The following is a 21,407-nucleotide window of genomic DNA, read 5'->3' as shown; positions in this document are numbered from 1 at the left end:
AGGTAATTGCCAATAGGCACTTAAAACTATTATTTTTTTTCATTTGTTTTAGTGATTCTGCTGAAAGATGATGGTTTGGCAGGTCAAACCCTCCCTCAGATTATATCCCGTGGCTGCGCATGGCACAAGGATACTATAGGTACCGCTACTAATGTCCTGCAGACATACATTATAGATAAGTATATAGAGTGCAGTAGCATTTATGTAAGTCAGATAATATTATATATACAGTTGCACCTCCTAGAATTCCTCGTATATAGAAAAAAAAGTATATAAAATAAAATCGCGTAATAATGACATCATAGTTATTATTATTATATTATAACACACGTACATGTAAAATAAATAACTGACAATACTGAAATTATTGATAGTAAAATTAAAATAGAATAACAGCAATTCTAATAAAAAAGTAATTTTTAAAATCGAATACCTATTTTATTAATTTGTTTTGTTCTCGATACTGCAGCATCAACAACTTCGGTTATTAGCTTGCAATAATAATAATATTAGCTACATATGGATGAGTACATAGAATTTCCTAGATTGAGTTAGGTATACATGTTGATATATAATATTAAAGAAATAAAATGATTGTTTGCTGATGTATTCGATTGGGCTCAGAGCTTCGCAAAGGTTGTCTGGAATCCCTAGACTACTTCTGGTTTCCACGTGGTTTCGACATTGTTTGCGAGGAGGTGTTTGATTGTGCAGAGGGGTTCTCCGCAGGTTTGGCACAGTGTAGGTTCTTCTCTTCGTATAAGATTTCCATAGGATATCTTTGAGTGACCTAAACTTATAGTCTGTTAATAATTACTTCGTCTTTGCGGTTGAATGAATAGAGTTTAGGCCAGTACCTATGTGGTAGTATTTAATATTTATTAATTATCATATTTTATTATATACATATATTAATATTAATTAATAAATCGTACGTTATTGTCGCACATATTTTGTTTTATGAGTTCAAACTGTTTAGTGAATTCATAACATACCTGATTATTGAATCTCCCGAAGAGAAGAGCATAGTCGGTACCGCACTACCACTAACGCATATAATCTCACACTAATGACCAGGGTTGGGATTTTATAACACTTAAAATTGCATAAATATGTGCTATAATATTACCTGAAATATCGCTAAATATGCGCTAAAAATATACTATAAAAACAACAAAATATGCAAAAAATAGGAAATTATTTAATTAATAATTTTTTTATCACTTACATTATAGGTAGTTACTTCAGATTTGAAATAATTAAGTCACTCTGATCAGAAACCAAATAAATTGACTATACAACACATTCAACGCTCGTTCGTTGATAATCGGCTATTAATAACCGCAGTAGAAATCGACAAAAAAACCCAACAAAATTAGCAGATAACAAAAACTAGAACCAAATACCTAATACGGAATTATCGTAATAATTCGATTGGCAAAAATCTAAAGAAACGTTTACTAAAATATAACTTCATAAAATTATGACCGATTTTGATTCAAAAACAAGTAAAAATGCAAAAAAGCAAAATAAAATTTTTAATTTGAGTTCTCTGTATCATGAAACACATTTTTAGCTCACTCTGCTATTTTTTAAGCATCTCATAAAAAATATGCAAATGCTATAAAATCCCAACCCTACTAATGACTAATGTATTATACATTATAGGGACAATTGAATAATTTTCGTGAAAAAATAAGGGTACCATAGGGTGCCTTACATATTAATTAGGTATTAGTGGTATTACATATGATATATATATATATATATTATATAATATATTACCACGTATTGTATATTATAAAATTAATTCATTCTTGTTCACATCACTTATTAAAATATGTATACCTATAACTAAAGAAAATACAGCATACGGGTTTTGAGCATTAGGCTCAATTTAAATGGAAAAAATTGTTATTTCGATCCCTATTTTGATTGTGTATAATATATTATATTATTGTTATTGTAACGAATTACCTGGCAGACATTGTGTAATATAATAGTGTATTATACATTTATATATATTTTATAATAATATGAACTCGAGCACACGACGATGTATCTTCCGTCGCCGTTGTACTCAGAGCGAGCCGTTTCAAATACTTCAACCAGGAAGACAGCTGCAGCTGATGCTGTTTTTTTAGATTATTTATTTTTCTGGTTCGTCTAACGATTCTATACGTTTCGTCATTATAGGCGGTTTCGATCGAAAACGATATGTTAGGTAGAGATTTTTGGTCAATCCATATCCGTTTGCGTTCATACATATTATATATATAATACTTATATAAGACGAGATAGGTATATGGTATTACACGGTGTTATACCTGCGTAATATTATATTTAATGGGTTTTTATATCTATACGGCTATACGACACTGCAGCTAAGCGGCTGAAATATTTTGAAACGTTTGATCACGTCCCCTCGGGGTTGGGCTGCATAATTGAGTAAATCCTTTAAATGTGAGTTTAATAAAATAATATTGGGGCGAAATTTGACCCCACCCATTATCACCAAAATGACGAACGGATATTTTGGTATAAAGCACATAATAATTACATTATAAATATTTATAATCATACAGATACAATACAATTCAAATATATCTGAAGATACGACATGTACAACAAGTGGATAATAATAGAATAAGAATATAATATAACGACTAACTACTAGTTATAATTTAAAATAAACTCTAGGCATTTTATAATTAATACATAGTAATGAATAAATAAATATATTGTGCTTACATATTACATTATATTGCCGTAAACCGGAACAGAAACTTCATACGACCTTCTCCTGGAATCCGTTTACAAGTCGCACTCTGAGTCTCTGACGTCCAAGAGATAGCAGATCACTATTATAGTGTATCGATTTGACAGTTATTATGCTGATCTATTTGACTTTATGATGTTGACACACTACTTACCTACGTTAGATAGTTGTGATGTCCCCGTTTTCGGTTGTTTATATGAATAATGGGAGCTTATATATTAAATCGATCTTTGATTAAGTTGTATACATTTTGAATCGATTAACGTAGTGAGGTCGTTATACTCTTTTGACATCTGAAAATGGTCCAGTACGTCGGTTGTCTGGAATGTGGAGTTAATTTCTGGCCTCGGTGAAATTTGGACAGTGGACGATAATAATGTGTACCTATATTATAATAATGGAGGTTCCGTGTTTCCCATCGGATGTCTCCGTATGAGTGGACTAATTAATGATAAAATATATTATCATTATCATATTGTTATAAGAACCCAATTAAATCTCGATGGCAGTCAATTAGCTCGCTTAAATGTAAATCTAGAAAAAGGTAACGCAAAGCCGATTATCACTTCGTGATATGCGCACCGTATAATATATGGCTGTATTATAGTATTTATAATTCTATTTTATAATATACGACTCTACGTTATAATATGATATAGGCTATCATATATAAATATAATATTATAAATTATAATAATATTATAGTGTACATGCAAATTGTATACTATGTGTCTATGTGGGCATACCTGTATAGTATAAGTAGTATAACATAATGATATGTATTGGATGTTTAGGGTGGTCCGCGGTAGTGTATATGATATACAATTATTTATTGGCCACTAATTTAACGTGTACCTATAATATTATAAGTAATACGAGTCGTATGCGATTATTATTATTATGCATAATGTATACGTATATTAAAGACATAATATAGTTATAACTTATAATATCATGTACACGGTCGCGGCGGTCACCGGTATTTTATGACCTATAAACGTTTTACTTAATATAACTATATACGATTCGAGTGCAATTAACGGACACCCGGCGTGTGTGTGTATAATATATATATATATATATATATATACAATTATATTATAGTGTATTTTAAAGCGTTTTATAAACGACTAAAACGAGTCTAAAACGGAAATAAAAAATTCGCAAATAATTCGCCACACTTATTATCAAATAATATACAGCTGTAACGCTTGCACGTCGTCGTTTTTTTCTGATCTCGTCTCTTGCGTGTGCTTATTATTTTACGTAAATACTATATAGTATAACCATTGATTATAAATACTAATGGATAATAGTATTTATAATCAATGGTATAACATATAGTATAGGCATAGGCGTAATTTTGAGGGGGCAAGGGGGTGGCAACGGCCACCTCAGATATTTAACTGAGTGGGCCATAGTGTAATTTTACCTTAGATTTTTAGTTTTACCGCTGATTGTCCCCCCCCCCTCAAAAATGTATCCCAGATTACCCTATATTATGATTAAAGGCATAAAGACTATATATACTGTCTCGCATGATTATCATATAAACACGTATTATGAATAGTATACACTCAAATACAGTCCCATCGTTGTCGCCTATTGGCCATTTCGATTTTCGGCACTGCTGTCAGTTTGTAGCACGTCACAAATCAATCGTTTAATAAAATATTCTAGTACCCCCCGAAAAAGAGAAAGGGTGGCTGGTGCCTGCTGCCTGGTCATTTTATTTATTTTATTTTTTATTTTACTCATAAACGCCATACGGCTTTTAACAATATATATTACATAGGTATAATGAATGAAGGTATACAGTAACACATTTATAGATAATATATCTTTCGATATTAATTTAAATATATAATAACAACAGTGAATATCTCATAAATTAAAATATGTATACTATTACATAATGAGCTCTTAATCACTATCGTTGGTATTAATAATGAGATGAAAAAAAAATGACTAAATAGTCTAAATACAACAAAAACATGCGACAGACATCATAAATTCATAACTTGATTGACTTTTAACATAAGAACATATTTTTAAATCCCTGTAGTCGTAGTGTAGTGACTCGTATAAATTATTATATTATCATACCGGCAAATATATCACATAATAATAATTTTCCGTCGGTAAATATAGCTTTTGAAACATTACCCGGTGACCTCGAGCGTCGGCGCCTCGATTTCGGAGCAAATAGATAATAGAACAAACCGTTCAGCAGTGTAACATGTTAATCTCAGCGCTGCAGTAAACATGATAATAATTCAATGCCGAAGTGCAGACGTGTTCGGCGGAAGACTTCTAATTATTATTATACGACCGAATCTATGGCGAAATATAGTCTATAAACACCTACATATGGCTGTTTGGTCTGCACGCACGTCTATTATTAAAATATCGTAAAATATGGATTGTGTATGGTTGTACAAAATAAATGTATATCATATAGGTAAATATTTCGTATATGTATATATATTATATAAGTGTGTATATTATTATGTATATAGGTACGTGCCTATCGAATATAATATAGACAATATGCGTTTCCTTTAAAACGTCTCCGTTATTTATGCGTTTATAAACTGGTTTCGGTCATTTTTTTTCGTATCGAGAAAATCGCCGTTGAAATAATTTATTATACCTACCCGATGTTATGTGTATTAGGATTCCGTGATATTATTATATTAAAATCATATTTTCGGACACACGACACGGGCACACGGCTATAATATAATATATATTATATTATATATGTACACGTTCGCCATGCCGTAAAGAGTTAATTGGATAATGACTAATTTCGGAACGATAAAAATATTTTTTTACGTGTTTGACACGCGCACGCGCGCACGTGAGACATATAATATAATATATATATAGGTATTATACAATCCAGTGGTATTATGTATATTATAGAGTTGATCCTGTGCACAATAAAAACATATTATAAAATAATATTATCAATGATAATTTATATTATATATTATACGAGATATTTCACTATAATATTATATAGTCATATAGACGTATATATTATAGACACGCACGCGCTATTACTTATTCCCTATGTCTACACCCTAACACATATTTCATAAGTTGTTTTTTTATGGGTACCTACCGCTCAAAATCAGAATAAAATGCCATGTCTGCTGGTCACAGACGCATTGGGATCAACGTTTTGAGAGAGCAGTAGGTAGTATAATAATAAATCCAACAATATAAGTGAGGAGGCATGCTTGCATGGAGATCGGTGGGAGCAGTTATTTATGTTATTTATAATTGTTCACAACTAAAAAAATAAAATAATAATATTCACAAGTATTAAAAAACAACGTACAGTCAACAAACTTCATACACTGAAGCACAACAAATTAATACATTATTTTTATTTCAAATATAAAATAATAATAAGGACCTACCTATAGTTTTAATGTTATAGAAAATAAAAATAAAAATAAAATGAAATCTTACAGGTAGTTATATTATATAGGTACTAGGGTTAACTTATACATACCTTACAGAAAACTTCGAGTAAAAACTATTCTTTTAAGCTACATTTTAACAAGTTATATACAATTACATAAATGATTATTACCATGGTACCTACTAATAAGTAATAACTAATTAACTAGCGTTTGTTTTTAACAAAAAATTATTTTTAGATACCTCCTTATCATTCAGTTTTATTTCACAAAATATATATCATAATTTAAAGCTAATACCTTTAGTTAATACATACTACAATACATTAAGACACACTGATAACTTACTTATGACTGGAATAAGTACTTATACATATTTTGTATAAATATCTCATCCGGTACTCATTTTGATCTGATATAAGTGTTTATTCTTTATACTATAGCTATAGTATGTACTATACTGTCTAGTAATATAATAGTATCGTATTTAGTTGCATCAGTCGAGGGTGTAACCACAAAATGTTATTTGAGACTGTATTCGTCTGTTTTGAACCTCCTTATTTCTTGTATACCTATATTACCTATATAAGACAATCAATAGATTTATATGGCTGCGCGGTTAAAACGGTTAAATGTCCGATCTACCACAATTGTCCCACATTGGTACTGGCTACCAAAGTATAAGTAGTTTTTTTGGTATAGTATGATATATAGTATAGCCTACCATACGTTTTATATATTTTTATTATATTTTAATAATTTCAATAAGAGTATAAGATATTAAACATATTTTTACATACGTTGAAAATCAATTGAAAAAAAATTAATTTTACAAAACATTTGAAGGAGCATTGTTATATTTTTTTTACTTTTACAAACTTCATCATTTTTAACAAAATCCACAAATATGTTGTACAAAAAAAATGTAGGTACCTATATTATAATATTACGATGAAATAAATATTCATATATTTTATTTAATTGATAAGAACATTGAACACTAATAATGACTGGCATACAAACAGGCAGTTCCCAGGCCTTATACCAGAAAAATTTTACCTGATAGTCTGATTACCAGAGACGAATCAATGTGTAATAGGCAATATTAATTAAAATAAGCAGTTACTTACGGCCCTAAAGTTAAATCAATGAATTTTTTTGTGACAACACTCTTATAATAATAAAATATAATAAATAATACCTATTTATTTTTAGTTAGAAAAATATAATGTTTTTTTAAATTTATTTATTATTTAGTTGTTTTGTTTTGAAATTATTCAGTAATATTTTAGAAACTATGATGAAACTATGATGAATGTTCCTAAGAATAAACTACAGGACATTATATTTTATTAATGTGATTGTGTGATCACCATTCACTGATCAGTGGGCTGTACTACTGTAACAATTGCGGCTCGTATTATTTCAAAAATGTTAATCAAATCTTTATCTGAATTTTGGTTTTGTGCCATTATATTATTGTGGAAATATCCGTTTAGGTAGGTAAAATAAGGTACAAACTACAAATGAAACACACTCACAAAGCATTACACATCGTCTTACATGCCAGTTATAATGATTCGGTAATAACTAATAATCAAGACATAATATTATTATTTATTATTAATATCATCATAGGTGGATTAAGGGCTTTGGCCAGAGCTATATTTTTTATAGCACCCCTATATTTTCTAATAAGAATACTAATTTGATTTAGTAATTATTTAGTAATTATAGTAAGTATTTCAGATTATCTGTATTGGTATAATAATTTTATATTGTGAATATTTATTCAGATACATACATATGTATATAACTGAAAAAACTAGTGCCCTCATCAACAACTGCGCCCTGGGCTATAGCCTCTTTAACCCCTATTGTTAATCCGGTCCAGATTATTATGTAGGTAATTAAAATTTGACCTACCTAGGAACAGCCAAAGTATAGTGAGTAATTACATAGGTCACTCATCACTCATCAAAGGTAGGTCACAATGTCACATACATAACCACAGCCGATTTGACTAATTAAAAATTAAGTATTAACCACCCCATAAAGTAATATCAGACCATATACTGGGTCAGAATAACTAATAATAGTATCCAAATTACAAACTACAAAGACACATTTAAATAATGCTGCATGACTATATGTATATATTTTAAATTAGGTAAGTAATAAGTGGTCAGTGGACGTATCCAGACACCGGAGTAGAATACTAATTAGCGCCGTGTCCTAGTGCACGAATAAGGACTTGGCTCCAGGAACTAGAACTTTTTTTGTTGTGTATATTATAATTTATAAGTTATAAGTTTATAACATACCTATAATATGTGTCGCAGGCACGAAAATTGTGGTCAATTCCCCCCCCCCCCCTCCCCCATGAAACCTTTTCAAACAATATTTTTTGGAGACTCAGCCGCAAAGTATAGTCGTATTATAGGTTTATACACAGACTGTGTGACTAGGTGTAGTGTATTAAATGTTTAAGCATAATGCGAAATCGAATCGTCGTCGTCGTGCAATTGTACGTTAACGGACGATATATAGTCAAGTCCTACTGTCGTTTATCGTATTATATTCTTCAATATTCTTTTGTTCCCGCAACACGACGCCTGCAGGTTGTAAGCAAAAAACATTTATTTTTTCTTATATTTTAGGCGGTCGCCAGCTGCACTATAGTGTTATTATACATTAACATTATATTATACTTTTACGTTTACATATGTCTGTACTCTGTGTGTTATGTACCTATATTGTATTATATATTTATATATATTATACCTATATAGATAAAAACTACAAATGTACAATATAACTAGTACCTATATACAATCTAATTTATAGGTATTTACTAACTTTACTGCTCGTTAGCGATGTACTGAACGCAATACGCATATAAAGTTTGTATTAGTTTATATACTTTATTCCATAGTTTATGTTTATAGAAAGATACTTATAATATGGGGCTTTAAAGGGTCCAAGTTTAATAATTATAATATATGTACCAAAATTAAGTATTTACATTTTTCTGAAAAAAATGCAGCTCTCTGCACAGTGCTTAAATTGGGAAAAATTAGAAGGGGAATGTAAAAGTGTAAAAAAAATTTGCATACCTGAATATTTAAATGTCTTTTTGAATAGAATATAATTAAAAGGGGGTAAGTGCATAAATATTTTTTAAAAAGAAGAGGGACTCTGTTCCTCACTTTCGCTTCTCGTTCAGTTCATGCCCCTGCCATATTTCAGATTTCCAGAACCGTGCTTCAGCGTTTGTATGTTCGTCTTCCATACAAGTTATGTTATAACTTGTATATTATGGAATATATACACATTAAACGATGAAATGCAAAGAGACATAAAGGGAAAACTACTAAAAAGTCAAAACATTATAATATATCTATGAGCTATGATTGTAGACACTAGGCAATATATCTATAGTCCATACGAGTATGGAATTATATAATGTTTATTATTTATGTATTCAGTTGTGGGTCATCTTCATCAATATAGAAAGTTCCGAAACAATATATAATCCAAACACTAGGTAGTTATGGGTATCTATATTATCATAGTGATGTATACATACATTACATACACTTTATACTGCAGTATACAGTATGCTATCTATATTATACACTTTATAGATACACATCACATGCCATAGGTACTCTTACTAGCTACTTAAAAAACGATACAAAAAATAAAAAATAAATAAATATTCAAATTGTTATAACTTTATAAGTTATAAGTTATAACCTAAATAAAAAATAGTTATATGAACACTACTGCTAGGTAGGTATCTACACATTATTAATTATTATGTCATGATAATTCTTATAACAATTAAGATTTATCAACTATCCTTTAAATTTTTTAATTAAAACAAATTATAATAATAACATTTCCGGCGCTGTAGATCTTGACGTTAAGTGTTACCACTGCTATATTACTATCTTTAATCGTGAGTGTTACTTAATAATTATCAAACCACGGCTGGCAACACTGTCTTACAAACATATGATATGATTATTATTTCCATGGTGTATTGATATCAACCAAGATAAACCGATAAAATAAATGCAAATTGTTCGTGAATACTGGATCCTGGTGAATACATAATAACAATAATAATATTATTATTTATTGTATTAACAGCTGTAGCTGTGGACAATAACAACAAAAACATTATTGTCGTGAACTTACTACGATATAAGGTATTGAAGAGCGTTTAGAGTTATTACGTTATAATATTATATAAGGTAAAAAACACGATAATCGTGTTTATGAATTATATCTGCCAGCTAGTAAAAAAACACCTATTTTCATAATATTACATTGACCTAAACTGGGAAAAAATTCGTTAAATTCGATTATATTTACTATTTTATTTGGTACGATCAAAATATTCGTCGTTTGACTTCATTTCCGTGACACATAGTTTTCCAGGAAGTTGACTGCCTAAAAGGTGAGTCTTAGCAGTTAGCACTTAATCTCATCGCAATCATGTACCTATATAACGTTTCAGCGAAGACGTCATCGACTGACGACCGGGAAATTGGGTTCGAAGTTATCCACTTTACACTTGACACTCATTTATGTACCCAAGTCCTAAACACAAAATAAATTCCATTTATTATACGCAGCGCCGAGCTCACGATCTGTATCCGATTGTGTGTATCACTAAGGATTTCACAAATATTTTGTTTTATAAATAGTAATAGATAATTTTGATGGTTTCGATTTTCCTGAAAACTGATTTCGACAAAAATACGTGGGGTAAATTGTAGCTGATGTGGTAGTAGATTTCCGAATTTTGAGTGTTCTTGAAATGTTCGACGCAAGGCCAATGACCGTAAAAGGTATATTTGTTTTATATTAATATCATCGTCGTATCGAAACTCGAGAGTCCTGATTAATTGAGCGCCAGTCCTTTGTCAATTCCTTTGTGACGTCTGAAACGACTACATTTGGTTTTTGTTGTGCCTTGTACACATTCCAGTTCGGTTGTGTGACACTTGAGTTTAATTTTATTAATTTTCCATCCGGGTTTTTAGTGTTTTTACGAGATTTACATAATATCTACTTTAAAAAATTCGTAAATTTTTTTTACTGTTCTATTATTTTTATTTTTGTTACTTTTTGAATATAATTTTCCCACTATGTAAGTACTCTGTATAATATTGGTTAATCATTATAATTTATAAATATACTGTTTTTTTTTCTCTTTTTTCCTCCTCTGTGTGAACAATACTAGGTACTCCTCATTAACTTTAAAAATAATTCCGATATAGTAATAAACCAAAGATAATTTTATTGTTTTTTTGATGTTTAAAATATAATATATAAACATGTTCCTCATGTTTGGTGTCCGATCTGATTATCAATTTGTTAATAATTTTTATTTAACAGCTTGAAAATTATAAAATAATGTTATGATTTTTGTTATTTAAATTGATAACTATAATTTTACATATTTTGTATTTCATACATCAATATTGTTAGGGTGACGGTGTATTATGATTAATATTTTTTGAAAAATACAATGTCTATTCTTATTTCTATTATGTGTGGTATTTGATTGTTTAACTCTTTTTATTGACGCTTATTGTACATTTGTACTAGGTACAATAGCCATTATGATCTATTATTGAATTATAATATACCTAATATAGTTGGTTAACATCGAACAATTCTTCCCAAAGATATAATCGAATTGAAAATGTCTATTATAAAATTGTTCAGAAAAATTAGCCCAAGCCTAAAATCTGCAAAATTGTGTATTGATCCATTATTCATTATCATATATTAGAGCTTTATAGCGTAGGACAATAATATCTCTAATAATTTTAAAAACACCACGCTGCAAACTTTATGCATAGATATAGGTAATTTAAAATAGATTCATCTGATTAAGATTATAGGTTTAGTTTGAAAAGTTCTAGGTTTACTTGTTTTACAATTATCTAATTTATTAAAACATTTTTGAAATATATGCATTTAATTTAAACATTTTTAATTTTATTTTTTCAGTTATTAGATCTCATTAAAAACTTCTTTAAAATGAGTTCAGAAGATACATCCAATAATGATCAAGACAATAAATCAACACCAAATAGACCAATTCCTGGAGCTCGTCAAGAAATGTAATAGTTCAACATAATAGCATTTTTGTTATTGATTATTTTATATCTATTTTATTATAATCTTCAGGTTAAGTAATATAACTGCTGCGTCGCCTCCAAGGTTCTTGTCATTACCTGAAATTATGGTAGCTGCTAAACAATTGGAAGATATTGCTCTTGTTCATGAGATAGCAGTCAATGAAAATTTCAAGTTGGAGCCTCAAGAACATCCAAATAACAGGTAAAATTATTAACTAACTGAACATAGTATTATAAACAGTGGCGTGGTGAATGGGTTTTTATGATGCCCAGGCGTCATGGTGGACTTTTTTTTTTGGGAGGGGGGGTGGTTTGATACATTATAGTAACCAATAACATAAAACAAAAATTAAAATATTTACAGTCACATAATAATTTTAATATTATGTACTAGGTATATATTATATTAAGGGGATAAATAGTGGGTAGGTACTGAAATATACACTGGGGCATCATAGTTTATAAATGTTTACCATGCCACTGATTATAAACATAAAATCTGTGTTTCTTGAATATTTATTTAATGTATTTTTGAATATGTTTTATTCTGTTAGTTTAATGAAACAAGTCAAAGACACGATGCATAAAGCATTTTGGGAGTTGTTGCGTGAACAATTAAACAGTGATCCTCCTGTATATTCTCAAGCTATGATACTTTTATCAGAAATTCAAATAGTATGTGAACATTTTTGTTTAGTATTATTATTTTACTAATTTAGTAACTTCATTAATTTAAATAAAAATAAAATTATTATAGAGCTTATCAAGTTTGTTGTTAGACCAACATACTAAATTGAAAGAAGACATTGCTCAAGTTTTAGATGTAGAGTCTATACAAAATCAGATAGACAATGACTCTTTGGATTTTGAAGTAATTATAAAATAACATTAGCAACAAAGTTTTAAATATGGCTTGTCTTAACTCATTTATTTACCTGTTTTCAATAGTATTATACCAAGTTTATACTGAATTTGATGTCAAAAATATGTGCTCCAGTAAGAGACGATTCGATACGTGCTCTATCTCTATTAAATGATCCTGTTGATATATTTAAAGGAATAACAGAGGTAAATGACTAAATTAAGATTTAAATATTTGCAACTGATAAAATAATATTTGTCTAAATATTATTTTATTTGGTTTTGTTTAATAATTTCAATAATTTTAATATCATAAAAGTAATTACAATAATTAATTAAATTAGGAAAAATTTTAAGTGCCTATATGATAGTCTGAATAGCTAATTTAAATGTTCTATCATACCACAGAATTAATGATGAGATAACATATTGATATTAGCAACACAGTTTTGTAATTATAATATTAAATTAATTGCAAAATAATTTTGATCAGCATTAGTACTGTTGTTGAAAATAGTATTTTAAATACAATATATAGCCTACAAAAAATTGTCATTGACAAATTTTCTATGATGTAGATTATTCAATACTGTAATCTAAAAAAAAATAGGTGGAAATTATTATATTATATATGAAGATAGAAGATATATAGCATATAAAAGGTAAATTTTCTTATTCAATTTTTAAATATTATTTTAAAGTTATAGCTAATAAATAATTATTTTTAAATGTCAATAAATTTTTAGTCTTGTATGGTAAATATCAGTTTTTAAAACATTTGTTCAATATGCTGTGGCTTATTTTATTAATTTTTATTTAAATTGTGTTTAAACCCACAGTTTAGCATTGTAACATTTTAATCTTAAATGTGATTTACTTTAATTTTGGATGAGGGTTCTCTGATCGAATGGTAATTTGGTGGAAACATTTGTTGTAAGTTTGCTTTTTAGTATAAGTAGCAATAAATTACAATTTACAAAAATTATGTGAATGAGTTGAGTTATAGTAAAAAAAATTAACTTATCAAAGGGTTGAGTAACTTGAAAAATTAATCTCATGACATATTGATGGAGGCAGTAAGCCTATTCACCACAGAACTTTCGATCAAGTGACCAAAGTGTTAAAAACAAATAATAGAATAAGCTTGCTTGCAAAGTACCTACTTGTACATTTTAATCGATTATATGTTTAAACACAATTTAGTATTTAAAAAATAGCAAGCAATTTATTTATTCATGACAAATTATTAAAAACTCATACCTAAGTAGTAAGTATAGACATTTTTCTATAAACAAAACAAAATCTTTATTTAACAGTTTAATGAGTAATTTATTCAACATTTATTTATTATATATTTTATACTATAAAATAAGCATATACTATTTGTACATACAGAGGCTACAACTATTAACTTTTTGAAAGTAAATAAAATTGTTTTAAAAACATTATACTGATTTTAAGTCACCTGTTTTAAAAATTAAATATATCATAGTGCTTCAGTAGACAGTTATCTACAGTAATTGTTATTAATTTTAAAGTGTATACTAATTAATTTAAGTATTGATATTTGAAAAATGTTAATATATATGTTGGATGCCAATGGTATTTATTTGTAGACTTTGAGCTTGATGAAACTTGACATGGCAAATTTCACGATAACTGCACAACGACGAGCATTAAATGCCTGTAGTGCTGATTATGAACGAGATAAATTTGCAGAGTATTTAAAAGTTCAACCAGGTAGGTTAATCCCAATTTTTTTTATGTAATTTACAATTGATTAATGTTTATTTTTAACAAAAAATTATTATCAGATGCATTAAACTTGACTGCCGAATGGTTTAAACGCCACATTAATTTTGAAAAAACTGCTGAACCTTATCACGATATAGTTGCAAGAGCTTATATGGAAATATTTGATTGGAATGAAAATGTTATATTCCCAGAGGTAATAAGGTTACAATTATGTGCATTATCAAGGCATTGTTTATAAAATAGCTGGTTATTATTTTCAGGCTTTATCATTAGACAAAGATCGATATTTGGCAACAAATAAAATGCTAAATCTTTTGATACTGGCAGCATCTACTTTTATTGTAACAATATCAACAACTAATTCCATTATTCCCAGAGACATGAATTTCAAAAATGATTTAAAAGAGTTTATTTTACGCGTCATTAAACATAATGATTTCAACAAGTATTTATTATAATACTGACTATGTTAATTTATAAATAGTAGTGTATTATACTACATCAATTTTTTTCTTTCTAGTAATGTCATACCAAGTATTGTAAAACAGATAGTTCATCACTGTAATACATATATGTGTAGACTTAATCCAGATGGACTACCTGTTTCACCAGATATGGTCAATACACTTGAAACTCAAGTCTTGTCGATCCAAAACCCAGACAATAAAATAAGAACTCTAGTTGGTAATATCATTATTTTGATTCAATATAAAATATAAATAATAGTGTTTTCATTTTTATCTCATCTGATTCTTATTTCAGAGAAGCGTTTCAAGGAGTTTATTGCTGCAGTCATCAGTTCTGACAACGCAGTTCCTCAGCAATGCCCACTTGGCTTGTCTGCATTCAAGAATGAATTAGCAGCCGTTACCGGCAGTTTTTTGCATCTTATCACATATAACAGAAAAGTATTTACCACGTTTTATGATGAAATATTAAAAAATCTTCTGAATCAATGTGATTTTCCTTGATTGTCTCTCAAAGACAGTGTACTAAAAATGAATATTATCTTTTATTTTGTCCTATACTAACTTTTTAACTAAAACTTTTTTTTTGAATCATTGATTTATTTTTTTGGTACATGAATTTGTGACCAAATTAGAATCTAGAACATTATGGAATCACATTTTATTTCTGTAGTTTCAATATAATATTAAAACTTATTGTAATACAATATATTGATAACAATTATAATTGCAATATTATTCTACTGTTTAATACTTCAATGTGTAAATCATTGTTACTTATTAGCTAGTGCTACGTGCCTAAATCTAATATAAGATATAACTTATAGTAATAATTATTATATTAATCAGTAAAATATATATGTATAACAAAATACATTTGTGTATGTTATAGCATAAGCTAGCATGTTATACTATAATTCTTTGGACTTTATTTTGTATTCTTTAAATGTATGATCATTGTTGATAAATGGAACTAGCTTGACAGCTTGTAACACTTGAATCCCAGGTATATTCATAGAAATAATATGCGTATAAACAATTGTTATTTATTATTGCAGATTTTAGTATTGTAAAGATTTATAAATATATAATATTAAATATTTTATATTAACCCCGACTGATATTTTCAATATTGTTCTAAAGTTAACAAGCTCAGGTATTGTTGTAAGTTAATTTTAGTAAATAGAATAATACACATTTTATTTTATACAGAAATTATGTGTACTGTATTTTACAACATAATAAAGATGATATATTTCATAATTACTAATTATAACTATTGAGTATTGACTATTGATTAACAATTTTTTAAGTACTAAACATTAATTATGAATCATTAAATTAAGAATTTTGTTTGAAATTACCAAAACAGTGAAGATAATCATAAACATTACACCATCGACATTTTTTTATTTCAAACTCAAAATTTGATTGATGATATAATGTATCAATCAATTATTATGTATGTACACATTTAATGGTGATGGGCATAACTTATTATTATATACTATATAGTATTAGTACTACATAGTGTATTATAATATTTGTATGATTTGAGTATACATTTTCTTTTTTTCTGAGTACCTACAGTGAATGTCTCATGAAATTATTCATTTTTTATTTTTTCTCTTCAGTGATTTGAAAACAGCTTATTTTGCAAGGGCTGTTACATTGACGAATACTCAATAAATATATGTATATTTAAATAGGTACTATTTTTAAATATTTATATGTCTTACGAGTTATGACCGTCGACACCCTTTAAACATTATAACTTTATAACCTATGACCTATGATCTATCGACTATCACCAATCAAATTTAATGTTAGGAACATTATCTGTGTTAAATTTGTATAAAAGGCTTTATTACGATATTTAAATTTAGATACACGCCAGGCCGCCAGAGTCCAAAATATAGAAAATATTATTTAAATCCGAACGACTATAGGTCTAAAAAGTTATGATGTTTGCCGTGTTCGGCCCTAAACAAAACTTTAGACGCCGACGTAGTGTTGATAAGCGGACCAGTGATAACAGTTAACAATTTATTTATTCATCATTAAATCGTTATACCGGTAACGTTTTGACTTGCCGACTACGTCTCAATAATGAAATTTAATACGATCCGTCTGACTATGGGCTTTTCATCTACGTCTTGACCAAGTCTTTTCAAACCGAAAATGACGAGTTCCCTACACGTCGTCATAACGTGCGTGAAGTTGCTCCTGTTGCCATCCTAGTGAGTGAAGGTCCTCCGACGTCGGGGATCGTCATTGTTATTTGCTGTCTTAAGTCTATTAACAGTTGTTTAATATTTGTCTCTGTAATATCCACAATCGTGCTCACTAAAATGTTGTCTCATTCTGTTTTGACAGTTTTTCGACCGATTTCGAGGTGCATCGCAACTGGCTGGCCACAACGTATAGTTTGCCTATATCACAGTGGTATTCAGCTAACCATTCGGAATGGACCATCGACTATCCGCCACTTTTTGCGTGGTTCGAATACTTCTTGGCTCAAATTGCTGCTTTTGTTGATATTGACATGTTATCGATACACAATCGTAATTACTCGTCAAACGCCACCGTATTCTTTCAGCGACTTAGCGTCATCATTACTGATTTTGTTTTTTATTACGGATCTCGGAAGTAAATATTATTCAAATTGCATAACAATGTCATATGTTGTATATTATACACTTGTATGTTGTATGTTTAGATATTATTTAATTATACCACTGAGGTGAATAGGTACACAACGTAAATTAATATTTAGTAGTAACTTAATCATAGAACACATAGAACTGCCAAAGCAACTTCAAAAACGTTAATAAATACTCTAATATTCTAGATGAGCAATGCAGCTTGAATATTTTGCCAACATATTTCCCCTTCTTCGCCTTTTTATATCAGTTTTGCCAAGTCTATTTTTTTTTTTTTTATATTTGAAATTAAGTTAAAAAGTATTATTTATATTGTACTTATAAATATTATTATATTATTATTCAATATTTATGGAACTACTAGTACTTTTCTGTAGCTATCAACTATGGAAAATAATGTTTATTTTAAAATTTCCTTTTGAAGATTTTATTGTTGTCTTAAATAATTATTTTTTTATTAGGCAATTTATGAATGTTTATTGTATCCATACTATTTACATTGTTACTTATAATAACTTTAAGGGCCGTTCTTACAATGTCCGGTTAAAGTTAACAGACACTTAACCGGGCAAATTCTGCCGGTAATAAAACCAGTTATCAGTCGGCTAGCTTTAACCGGACATTGTCAGAACGGCCCTAAGCTTCACATTGCCCATAACTTTAAGTCTATGTATTAAATGAAACAATCGCCCAAATAATGTCTGTTTAGTACACTGGCATTTGGAGTATAAACTATCAGTTGTTTTATATAAACTTTGAAAATGTAAATAACAACATTTCTTATAAAAAGTTTAAAATAATTAAATAGTTTCTAACTAGAAACAGGTGTTAGAATAACATGATGGATACATTTTCGAATCAATCTGATATATTTTTTAATATGATCTGCATTAAAATTTACTAACAAACAAAATATTGTTTTAAGATGTGCTCAGTCAATTGCATTACTTGTGAAATCGCCCAAAACTAAAAAGAAAAAACATATGGATGAAAGTAAAATTTCTGTTTTTGTCATTGAACTTTTGTTAATAGCCAATGTGACATTATTGCTTATTGACCAAATACACTTTCAGTACAATGGCTTTCTTTTCGGAATCCTACTTGTATCAATATCACACATTTTAAAGGTAAAAATTACTTTTAAACTATAATTTCAATATATTTTTAATAAATCGTGTTATTTTTGCTAATTTAGTTGCTTTTTCTAGGGTGAAAACTATAGAGGTGCATTTTGGTTTACGGTTCTGTTGAATTTCAAGCATATTTATTTATATTTGGCTCCAGCATATTTTGTATATTTATTAAAACACTTTTGTTTTAGAAAAAACGTACAATTTGCAATGAAAAGACTTATAAAATTAGGTTTAATTGTTCTCGGTGTATCTAGTATATCATTTGGACCTTTTGTATTCAATGGTCAAATTGTACAGGTACTACTAATTAGAATATAAATCTTAATTCTACTAATTTAATTTTTTTCATAGGTTTTTAAACAGCTATTTCCATTCAAACGAGGTTTGTCACATGCCTATTGGGCACCAAACTTTTGGGCCCTATATAATGCAGCTGATATTGGTGCTAAAATTACATGTAACTATAGATTTATATGCTTCATTTATCTATTTGGATTCCTTATGCATTTTCTGATAAAGAATTATTTTAGATAAAGACTACGATTTGATAAAAAATAATAATTCAGCATCAATGACGAGAGGCTTAGTTCAAGAATTTGAACATACTGTTTTGCCATCAATTACTCCTCAGATTACTTTTATTTTAACAATAATTTTTATGTTGGTAAGTTATGCATTATTTTCTTCTTTGTTTAGACAATGGGCCTACTATTTGTTTTATAATACTTCTGTCTTGTAAATCTATTAGTTTATTACATTTATATATTTTTAACTCATGTGACCAGATATAAGAAAATATGTATACAAGTACATATTCTCTATTTTTGTTTTTACTTGTAAAATGTATTAATAGTCCCATAACTATTCAGAGATAGATATTTATAGAACATAATATATTGTATAATACTAAAACTGATTAAATTAATTTATTATTATGTTTTTATTTATTTAAGTATTAATATTTTGTTATTTTTCAGCCATGTTTATATAAACTTTGGAAATTTGACAGAAATCCTATTGATTTTGTTCGATGCCTTATATTATGTGGTTTGACTTCATTTATGTTTGGTTGGCATGTTCACGAGAAAGCTTTACTGCTAGCCGTCATACCATTAACGTAAGCAATTCAATGTTTCTTTTTATCTTATATCTAAATAGGTACATGTTTATTATTTTTTTACAGATTATTAGTATTCACCTCAACAAATGACTGTTCCATGTTTACAATGTTATCAACTATCTCTACATATTCTGTTTTTCCATTGTTGTTTAAGCCATTTGAATTCATTACTAAATCACTACTACTTTTAGTTAATGTTTCATTTTTGTATAATACTGGTAAATTTAAATCATTGAATCGTATAGAAAAATTGTATTTAATAAGTCTAGGGCCATTGTTGTTGTTGACTGAGGTTGGATGGATGGTTTTAAGGTTTGATCAAAGATATCCATTTCTACCATTGATGCTTACTTCATTCCATAATAGTATAGGTGTTTTTTACTGTTGGATAAAATACTACTTATATTACATTAGCCAATAAATTATATAATTTTATGAATTTACACATACAAGTATATAACTGTAAAGAACGAGGGCATTTTAAAATTAAGGATTTATTAATATTTGCTTAAAAAACATTTTGATAATTTTTATTACTGTCACTACATAGTACAAATCTGTTGTATTGAGTTAATTATATACCTACCTAGCGAAAATTATATTTATACATACTTGTTGAACTATTGCACTAATTACCTAAATTCATGCTTAAATATTTCTCTTTCCTATCAAATTATGCAAGCATATAAAAATCAAAAAAATACTTGTTATTTAGAATTTTTTTCTATTTAGTTTGTTAATAAACGAGTGCTCATTTTTTAAATATTAAATGTATGCATCAAACTTTGTGTATTGTATGTATTGTAATTGTATACATTTGTGACATTCGTGTATTTTGAATATTACTAGATTTTCATTTATGATTTTTCTAAATATTACATATTATATACATATAAATTATACAATCACACAATCTTAGGTTCCTATCTCATATTAAGAGCCTGGTATACATGTAGCCATGTATGTACAATGTATCTACCCAAAAGATGAATGCCATCAAATATTAAAATGTCATTTAAGGTGTTAATTAT

The 21,407-nt window shown here is 28.3% G+C and overlaps 2 protein-coding genes across 5 annotated transcripts; both read left to right on the top strand.

Annotated features, from left to right (window-relative positions):
• The first annotated feature begins 10,290 nt into the window (after positions 1–10,290).
• Positions 10,291–16,736, top strand: LOC132950974 (T-complex protein 11-like protein 1). Of its 4 annotated transcripts, none has more exons than XM_061022614.1 (11): positions 10,291–10,430; positions 12,247–12,359; positions 12,427–12,579; positions 12,932–13,052; positions 13,135–13,248; positions 13,326–13,445; positions 14,855–14,978; positions 15,053–15,186; positions 15,254–15,438; positions 15,514–15,677; positions 15,756–16,736. In XM_061022614.1, the coding sequence occupies exons 2-11, from the start codon at positions 12,277–12,279 to the stop codon at positions 15,962–15,964; spliced, it is 1,407 nt and encodes a 468-aa protein (XP_060878597.1). In that variant the 5' UTR covers positions 10,291–10,430; positions 12,247–12,276; the 3' UTR covers positions 15,965–16,736. The 4 variants fall into 4 exon arrangements, with proteins under 4 accessions (XP_060878597.1, XP_060878599.1, XP_060878601.1 ...); XM_061022616.1 differs by lacking the exon at positions 10,291–10,430 and adding an exon at positions 10,482–10,681; XM_061022618.1 differs by lacking the exon at positions 10,291–10,430 and adding an exon at positions 10,796–11,075.
• A 755-nt stretch (positions 16,737–17,491) lies between these two features.
• Positions 17,492–19,914, top strand: LOC132950976 (probable dolichyl pyrophosphate Glc1Man9GlcNAc2 alpha-1,3-glucosyltransferase). Its single transcript, XM_061022623.1, has 6 exons — positions 17,492–17,700; positions 17,837–18,109; positions 19,049–19,250; positions 19,332–19,553; positions 19,608–19,713; positions 19,776–19,914. Coding segments are annotated over exons 1-6 (864 nt in total). The 5' UTR covers positions 17,492–17,641; the 3' UTR covers positions 19,778–19,914.
• The last annotated feature ends 1,493 nt before the right edge of the window (positions 19,915–21,407 follow it).

The sequence above is a fragment of the Metopolophium dirhodum genome, chromosome 8, assembly GCF_019925205.1.
Source record: "Metopolophium dirhodum isolate CAU chromosome 8, ASM1992520v1, whole genome shotgun sequence".
NCBI lineage: Eukaryota > Metazoa > Arthropoda > Insecta > Hemiptera > Aphididae > Metopolophium > Metopolophium dirhodum.
This window is presented reverse-complemented; position numbering and strand designations above follow the sequence as displayed.

What these genes read in the sequence shown, in the direction of transcription:
- LOC132950974 (XM_061022614.1), top strand. Translation starts at nt 12,277, where the DNA reads ATGAGTTCAGAAGATACATCCAATAATGATCAAGACAATAAATCAACA. An exon ending in ATGACTCTTTGGATTTTGAA is followed by an intron (nt 13,249 to 13,325) that starts GTAATTATAAAA and finishes TGTTTTCAATAG; the next exon opens with TATTATACCAAGTTTATACT. An exon ending in GTATTTAAAAGTTCAACCAG is followed by an intron (nt 14,979 to 15,052) that starts GTAGGTTAATCC and finishes AATTATTATCAG; the next exon opens with ATGCATTAAACTTGACTGCC.
- LOC132950976 (XM_061022623.1), top strand. Translation starts at nt 17,642, where the DNA reads ATGACGAGTTCCCTACACGTCGTCATAACGTGCGTGAAGTTGCTCCTG. An exon ending in TTTTATTACGGATCTCGGAA is followed by an intron (nt 18,110 to 19,048) that starts GTAAATATTATT and finishes TATTGTTTTAAG; the next exon opens with ATGTGCTCAGTCAATTGCAT. An exon ending in TCAATGGTCAAATTGTACAG is followed by an intron (nt 19,554 to 19,607) that starts GTACTACTAATT and finishes TTTTTTTCATAG; the next exon opens with GTTTTTAAACAGCTATTTCC.